At 36.7% G+C, this 9,101-nt stretch overlaps 1 protein-coding gene across 8 annotated transcripts in view; it reads right to left on the bottom strand.

Annotated features, from left to right (window-relative positions):
• Positions 1 to 9,101, bottom strand: part of CSDE1 (cold shock domain containing E1) — a 41,162-nt gene that overhangs the window by 9,648 nt on the left and 22,413 nt on the right. For all 8 annotated transcript variants that reach the window (XM_004380370.1, XM_004380371.1, XM_023734892.1 and 5 more), the window contains 6 exons: positions 7,335 to 7,416; positions 6,863 to 6,991; positions 6,635 to 6,760; positions 5,820 to 6,032; positions 4,077 to 4,217; positions 3,822 to 3,986 (listed from right to left, as the gene is read on the bottom strand). In XM_004380370.1, coding sequence (XP_004380427.1) covers positions 3,822 to 3,986; positions 4,077 to 4,217; positions 5,820 to 6,032; positions 6,635 to 6,760; positions 6,863 to 6,991; positions 7,335 to 7,416 — 856 coding nt within the window. The remainder of the gene's footprint in view (positions 1 to 3,821; positions 3,987 to 4,076; positions 4,218 to 5,819; positions 6,033 to 6,634; positions 6,761 to 6,862; positions 6,992 to 7,334; positions 7,417 to 9,101) is intronic.

Genomic DNA, 9,101 nt, shown 5'->3' with positions numbered 1-9,101 from the left:
AAAAAAAAAAAAGAACAACTACAGTTTTTCACAGATCCTTGAGCCAAAGAATTGGCACAGCTATAGAAAGTTCCTACTCCAGGATTCTCAAACAAGGCAGATTTTTTTCCGTATGAATAAAAAGTAGCCTTATCTTAACGTAGTGCAACACAATCTGCTGTATTGGGTTTTTTAGTTTTAAGAGCCTACTGGTTGTTGAAGGGGGAAAGCCTACTGAAAATTTAAGACACGTCAATTCCATATTCCTCACGCTGTTCTTACGTGCTGTCGAGTTGATCCTGACTCACAGCGACCCTACAGGACAGAGCAGAACTGCCCCATAGGATTTCCAAGGCTACAATCTCTACAGGAAGCAGAACCGCTGTTATCTTTCTCCAGTGGAGCAGTTGGGGTTGAAACTGCCAAACTTCAGTTAGCAGCCAAGCACTTAAAACTGGTAGGTCATCAGGGCTCCTTATACTCCTCATAGCTAATCAGAAATCAAACTGAGTATTTCGGATATGAAATTCTGTAAGAAGTTTTTGTATTCCCTATTTGGAATCTCCCATGGCACTTCAACAATGTTTTGTACATAATTAATGTCAACTATTTACTAATGTATGAGAACTTAATTTGGTATAGCATCTAGCACTGTTCTAAGCACTTAATATGATTAAATGGGTGAGTTATGAGATAGTATATGGAAGATCATATGAAAGTTTAACTCCTTAGAACCCTAAGAAACTTGTTAGTAAAATTTCAGTAAGCAATGACATTGTACATCATCTACATAAATTATACTCTTTTTATGGTTTTAGCCAGCATTTCTATGGGTACAATGTCCACGACCCTAATCTAGTTCTGACTTCTTTCTGAAGCTCCAGATCTCATTATCAACTATTACATACTAAAAGACAATTGATTTCAACCTTTCTACCACTATATAACCACTATGTTTTATTTAAAAAAAATTTTATTGTGGTAAATACGTATGTAACAAAACATATGACTCTCTAACAATCTTCACATGTACAGTTCAGTGACAGGAATTAAGTTTATCATGTTGTTCAGCCATCATCCTTTTCCATTCCCAAATTATACCATCGCCATTAACAGAAGCTCAGTGTCCCCTAAGCCGTGAGTCCCCTTTTGCCCCTTGCTCCTGTACGCTCCTGGTAACCACTAATACAGTTAGGTCCCTATACGCTTGCCTATTCTAGATATTTTATGTAAGTGGAATCATGTCATATTTGTCCTTTCGTGCCTTAACTTATTTCATTCAGCACTATGTTTTCAAGGTTCATCCATGTTGTAGCATGTATCAGGACTTCATTTGCCTGATGGCTGGCTAATATTCCATTGTATGTATGTACCACATTTTTCTTTTTTTAATCCATTCATCTGTTGATGAGCATTTACACTGTTTCCACCTTTTGGATACTGTGCACAGTGCTGCAATGAAAAGGGGTGTACAAGTATCTGTTTCTGCTTTCAACTCTTTTGGATATATACCTAGGAGTGGAACTGCTGGATCATGTGGTAATCATATGTTTAACTTTCAGAGGAACTGTCAAATTGTTTTCTACTGTGGCTGTACCCTTTTACAATCCTACCAGCAATGGATGCGGGTTTTAAATTGTCCATATTCTCAACAACACCTGTTGTTTTCTCTTTTTAAAATCACAGCCTCCTAGTGGGTATGAAGTGATATCTCATTGTGGTTTGACTTGCACTTCCCTAATGACTAATAATCAACATCTTTTCATGTGCTTGTTGGCCTTTTGTATATCCTCTTTGGTGAATATAACCACTATATAACAAATATTTATTGAGCATTTACTATGTGCTAGGCATTATGTTAGGTACTTTATGTTATCCAACTTAATGTTATAACTATCCCTATAGTTACTGTATTTTTTCACAAATAACATGCGCCTTTGAAGTTTATCACCTGCACCCTGTCCCTGAGAGGTATTTTTGTTAAGTGCGCTATGCTAACTTCTTTTATAGCATGTAAAAAAATTGCCACAGCGGTGGCTTAAGATTGGTAAACAAATATAGAAGGCATGCATTATCTGTGTAAAAACACAGTATTCCTAATCTCATTTTATAAACAAGAGAAAACATCTTAAAGATTAAATAACATGACCAAGGTCACACACCTGGTACAAGATGATCCTGAGGATTTGAGTCTGGTTGAAGAGCAATCACGCCACTGAATTAAGGTACTACCCCAACGGCAACAATTCTTTTGCAAGTCAACCAAACTGAAAATCTCAGCATTTATTTTTGCTCTCAATCTTCTTCATCCCCAATCCTCAATATCCAGCCAATATCTGACAATACACCAACTATATTAAATACAGATTAAAAAAACTCACAGCCCCCATGCAGCCCGGACAACTAGGGGAGATAAATTCATAAACAGATTAGGTGTAATACATTATAATAAGCACAATGACAGGAGTATATACTAGCATACAGTGTTGGCCCAAGAAGAAAACGACAAACAATAAAGGGAAGCAAAATCTCACTTCTGCCAGAAACATTTGGGAAGAAGGGCATTCCAGGAGTTAAAAGCCATTAAATAAGCCCTGCTGAACTTTCTCTTTATTACCGTCATTAATAGTATCACCTGCCACTTGTTAAATTCCTAGTATGGGCTAGGCACTGTGAGCGTCTATTAAACACAATTCCACACAACTAAGCACAATCGGCGAAAATCCTTTTTTAAGTTTAAAAACTGAGGTTCAGAGATGTAAGTGGTAGCAGAGATGCTACTCCTGCTCTCTCTTGTACATTACTTTCCAGTGCGTCTCTCATGTACCTTTTCTTGTCTATATCCATTCTCTGCCCCTAGGTTCAAGAACTCGTCAACTATTAATTTCCTATCAAGCCTCTTCACCTTTTGTCTTTCTCTTCTCCACCTTCATTCAGCCTTAACCTTTATACTACTGCCATTATCTTCCTGAAACACATACCTGATGTTTACCTTCCAATACAAATCTTTTTCTCTACCCACAGTAAAGGTCTAAATTCTTTAAAGCAGCAATCAACACCCTCCCAATCTAGCTGCACCCTGATTTTCCATCCCTATTTCCTCTACCTTACCCTACAAAAAAGGGAAATTCCATGTTCCTATCAAACTACTTAACTCATTGCTTTCAAAAGAATAAATTTTTCTCATCTGTACCACTACTGTGTAAAAAATGTTCTTCCTTCACTTATCTCCACCTATTAAATGTCAGTGCTTTAGTGAAACCATCCCAGATCCTGCACTCAGAATTAGTTTTTGCCAGAACATGCTCATTGACCCTTTACTGCAACATTTTACATTCTACACAACTCTCAATCTGCTTACCTGAAAGAAGCGATTTTAGATATCTTTGTATTTCCTAGCCACTGGATTTTTCAGTAAATGGAGTTCATGTGTGAACTGAGCCTACCTAATTTTTAACATTTTAAACTGTTTGGAAGACAGGCACTATCATCTTAAATGAGTGGTTCTCAATTGGGGGTAATTTTGTTCCTCGAGGGACATTTAACAACAAGCGACACTTAACAATGTCTGGAGACACTTCTGGTTGTCACAACCGGCGAACAGGAGGGAGTTGATAACTGTTATCTAGTGGGATGCTGCTAAACATCCTACAATGCACAGCACAATGTCCTACAGCAAAGAATTATACAGCCCAAAATGTCAATAATGCTGTGGTTAAGAAATTGTGTTTTAAATTAAATTCACTAATAACGGAATTCTGAAAATGACCATACTGCATTATGACATGGCAGTGGTTGCTGTTAAGCAGAGTAAGACAATCATTTTGATCACGTAAACTTACCTTCTCTTTGCCTTTATTTGGGCTAGTGGTTTTGGGATTGGAAAAAGTGGCTTCTTTTTCTACAGTGCCCAGAAAACGATGATCTGAATGAGAATGAAACGAAACCGTGCCCTTGGGAAGTTTTTTAATCCTAATAGCATGATTTCTTTGGGCAGAGAGCATATCCTACAAATGATAAACGAAAATAACTTTAAATTGAAAAAGGAAGCATCGGGGAAAAGAAAAAAGCCCATACTTTTCTCAAAAACTACTCACAGGAACTACAGTAAACTCTACTTCATCTGCAATATGGAGCTGGTTCCCATCCAAAATTTCACTGAAGTGGAAGAACATACGAGCGTCACGATCCACACACTTGATGAAACCAAAACCATCTCTCATGGCAGCAATCACACCCTGAAACCCAAATTAATATTTTCACTGGGTGTGAAACTTGTCAAGTAAAACATTCAAGTTTGGAAGCACCATACAAGCTAAATTCATTTGGAATTTCTTCTATTAATAAACCAAACACTGTATCCACATTTTCATTTTTTTCTTTCACTTAAATATGAACTCACTGCTTTCAATAAATTTATCTGTTAAACAACTTTCTGAGACTCTCCATATGCTATCCCCTTTGCGTATTACCACCATATTTGAATGTAAACAGGTGCACACAATTTACAGTAAAACCTGCAAAAGCAGAACCCCTGTAAGGTGGAAACCTGTCAGAGAAGGAAAACATGTATTTCCACTAATAGAGAACAACAGAAAAGTGGTTAAAACTACACGCTGTCAAAGGCAGAAAACTTGTGAGACCCAGAAAAGCAAGGCAGTCCTGTCAAATTCTGGTTCACACAGGTTTCACTGTATTTCACTTAACTCTCAATTCTGAAAACTTGATATTTATCCCTGTTTTACAAGATAAGGACATTAAGGCTGAGAGATTAAACAGTATGTCCAAAGTACACAGCTCATAAGTGGCTGGGCAAGGATTCTAAGTCAGGCTGTAAAGCCAAAGCCTTATGACAATGTAACTTCTGGAAATTTCAAAAACCTACAAATCAACATTTCAGAAGTCTACAACAAAAGGCAACTCTCTACTCTCTACCTCAAAAATTTAAGTGAGTTTAGGTCTGAAAAATAAACATGGGAAACCTCTTCCCCATCCTTTTTTCCCTCCTTACTAAATTATCAGCTCTGTGTTGGCACTGTATCCAGAGTGCTTGGCACATGGTAGGGACAGATGTTCACTGAAACACTGAACAAATTATCAACCTACCAATGACTTACATATTACACATTTACCTTTTGCAGAGATGGCTGTTCTATATCCAGTTCTGAATTGGCCTAAAACAATATTCTGACACTTAACCATTGTTAAGTCCTGATGGTAGTCAATCTATTCAAAATTGCATTCCATACTGTAAGATAAGACTGCCTGAGAAGCTTAATGTTTATTTTTAAAATCATACTTTCAAAACTAAAAATACATTGCAAATATCAAATAAGATCTTTTCTCTAAAGGCAAAGGCTAAAAAAACTCAAAAAAGTTAAAATTTCATTGACTGTATCCAGTTCCATTGAGATATACTGTGTATGTTAAGATAACAAACAGAACTAAATGTAGACTATGGATGGGAGGGTTAGTTCATGAAAATTGAGTTTGAAAAAATGTTTGGGTAACAATTATTTTATATGCCCTGGTTGGACACATACCCATTAAAAAGAATTTTTAACCTTGTTTAATCTAGTGTTTACTAAACATCTTATGGAACACTTTGGTGGGAAAATCTACTTTCTACCATGATGGACATCAATTTCCTGTCTCTCAGGTCTTAGAAATCTTCCTGTCCTGATTTCCATTCTGAAAACTTTTTCACTGTCTATTTGCAAGATACCTGGCAGAGACAGAAATCATACCCAGACCTATCTGAAATTTCAATTTAGCATTACAAACTTGAATACAATATTGCCCCCATATTAAATACATATCCAGTAACATCCAGCACTTACCATTTCTCTGGCTTCATTAGTGAACTGAAACGTATTTGATAAAACTTCTATATTGGTTGCTCGTTCTAATTTGTCACGTCGGTCTGTTGAAATATTAAACCTAACATGGTCACCTTCCAGAAGGGTCACCTTGGATTTTGTATCTTTGTCTCCAAAGGGAAGTTCTTTAGGAATCACAAAATCAACTTTGATACGTCCTGGCAACGGGTCATTCTGGTGAGAAGGAAAAGCGGTTTTAGTTGGAGATTTCTCATCCTTCCTAGTTCTAAGTCAAACAAGAACAGCATAGCAAACCCATGTTATTTATAACAGACAGTTCCCTGAAGGGAAAAAAGCTGTTGACGATATAGTCCAATTTGAATGCTTCCGGTTCTGTGGAACCATTGCAGTTAAAACTCTACTCTGACAACAACAGAAGGTTTTATTCAAGGAAAAGAATTTCTGTCTTTTATGTTTCACATTTCCTCAGCAATGACACTACTTGTCTCCTTACCTCCCCACCCAGGAATAAATGGGGGTGGGGGTAAAAGTGCACACCCAAACTGCAGTCCAAATCAATCAAGATATTTTTCCCCCAATTTAATCAGCATTTTTCTTCTTTTGCCTTCTCTCCTTGTCAGTTTAAAAAAAAAAAAAAAAAAAGGCTATATTAATCAGTGGTTTCTCATTTAGTTTAATTATACACATAAAAAAGTATTTAACTGTTCCACTATCACACAATTACACTAATCAAATGGAATAAAACTTCTCCATACCACACCATATTATTTTATTACTGATGAGGGAAGAGAATTTTCCTCAAAAAGACTATTTACCTGGTTTTTACTGGGTACTTTTGGGATAACTTTGGTTACAGTTCCTTCAAAATGTTCAATGCTGATATCTTCAAAAATGACTGTTCCTTGAGGCAATAGTCTGACATCTGTTGCAACTTCTTTACCCTAAATCAGAAGGGGGTAAAGTCACATAACTTTAAGTGTTTCCTAAAAATGTAATTTACTACTGCTTAAAAAACCAAAGATCAAGTTAGCCAACTGTCTTACATTTCTGTCCTTAATTGTAAACTCCACATCATCTCCAGGCTGTAAGGTTTCTAGGTCACCCTTAAATTCACTATAGTGAAAGAATATCTCTTTTACAATATCACCTCTTTCAATAAAGCCGAACGCCTCCTGAAGCGGGAGGGAAAAAAAAAAGGGATGGGGGAAACATGACGAACCATTCAGTGTATGTACTTATGATTACAACTTACAATCCATAAAAACCTTTTAAAAAAACTTATGCTGCAGTGGAAGTGATAATTAGGTAAAGCCTAATATTATCAACTAAACTGCCAATTTTAAAGAACATAACCAATCAGCAACTAAGAAATTTTAAGAGATTACTTCTAAGGCTAGCACTGAAACAGTGAAATAATTTTAAAGGAGAAGGCAAAGAAAAACAAAATGCTTGCATTTGAACCATAAGAGTTTGTCAAAGAGTAAACTCAAGTGTCTCAAATTTGATGACGCTTACCTTCATGGCACAAACTACTCCCTGACAGCGAGCCTGCTTCTTTTTCAACAGCATAATATTACGAGCACTTACAGCACCAGTACTAGAAAGGAATAGAGGGATTTGGGGTGAGGGGGGAAATCAGAGGGGTGAGAAAATGCATCAGCTTGGTTAGATATGAGACTAGGAAAAAAACAAACTAGTTTTCTTGGGCTTCAAGAATTCTACGTCATCATGAAGAGGAAACATAAGGTTTATGACACTTGATCCTCTTCATAGGACTCAACCGGCCCAGCCTTCTAAGTTGGGCATACATATATACATCATGTTTTCTCTTGGACTGTTGAAATATTTGTTTTTACAAACTTGTACTTGGGTAGAGGATGCTCTACTCTGCTTGTCTAGTCCAAATGAAACAAACTGAATGCAACCAAAGGTGAGGAATGCTAAAGTTTTAGAGAGGTCATTCATTAAACAAACATTTGAGTAGCTATTACGTGCTGCAAATTAAGGTACTGGGGATACAGAGATGAGTACGAGACTGTCCCTGTTAGCAATGAGTACTGACTTAAGCAGCTATCCCACCAATTATTACTGATTAAAGAGCCATAAAAGACAGTTGAGTAAATACAGTGATTGTAGGTAAAATCTAGTATGCTTTTCAAAAATATTCACCTCCACTGAAGAATTTAAATCAATTAGAGGTACCACATGTTGCTATATTGTCTCCATCTTTGAGCAACAGTAATGTATTCAATTTTGTTTTAAGGGTAGCATAAAACTGTGCAAGATGCAACACTGTTGTTATTGTAGTTGTTTTAAGAGAAGATCTACAGACCAATTATTTTCCTTAGTTCTAAATGGACAGATGGTAACCTAACTGCTGTATGTGGAACAGTGCTTTCTAATTAAAAAATTTAGCATATTATCAAAGACACTGAAAAAAATCCTACGTGCCTTTGCAACTTATTGCAGAGAAAAAGAGCCAGACTGGGATTTAAATGTCTGCTATTTAAAAGTTGTATGACTTTAGGCAAGTTACTCTGTGAGAATTTATACCTCATTTTACAGATGAGGAAACTTATCAGATAGGGCTCTTCTGAGGATTAGTAACCAAATACAAAGTACAAGTGTTTGGCACATATAAAAACTTAATAAAAGTTAAAGGCCCTTCACAGTGGCTTCCCCCTCAAACTCAAGCCCTATCCCCTAGTTTTTTACTTCAGATTAAATTAAGGCCTTCAGATCAGAACTAATAACATAACTAATAGCACTCATGTTAGCTATCCTTTCTCAAGGATAATTTAAGAACACCTCGATCTGATTCCCTCTAGCTTTATAAAAGGTAACAGTCAAGGCTGATCAATCTGCACATGCTCTTGAAACTTTTCCTTTCTTATGCTGTTGATCCGTAACACTCTTTCCAGCTTCCTATTTTTAACTTCTCCCTATACTTGCATCTCTCCAGTCTCTCCCAACCCAAAATAAAACTCTCCCCTGTCTTTCTTAACTATGCGTTCCTTGATTATTTATGGTCCTGTCCATCACTAGCTTCTAAGTCTCAGACCTATATGCAACGAACTGCATACTCAGTATCTCCACCCAGCTATACCTATAGATACGTCAAACTCTGAATGCCAAACTAAGTTTAGAATTCTTTTCCCACCCCTAATACTTTTCCCACATATCCTTAGTGGAGTTAATGGTACCATCATCCACCCAGTAGCCCAAGCCAGAAAAACAGCTTCTGGGATTCCCTTAATTCCAATATACAACTCTACCCAATTA

Source organism: Trichechus manatus, unplaced genomic scaffold (assembly GCF_000243295.1).
Source record: "Trichechus manatus latirostris isolate Lorelei unplaced genomic scaffold, TriManLat1.0 scaffold00073, whole genome shotgun sequence".
Classification (NCBI taxonomy): domain Eukaryota; kingdom Metazoa; phylum Chordata; class Mammalia; order Sirenia; family Trichechidae; genus Trichechus; species Trichechus manatus.
This window is presented reverse-complemented; position numbering and strand designations above follow the sequence as displayed.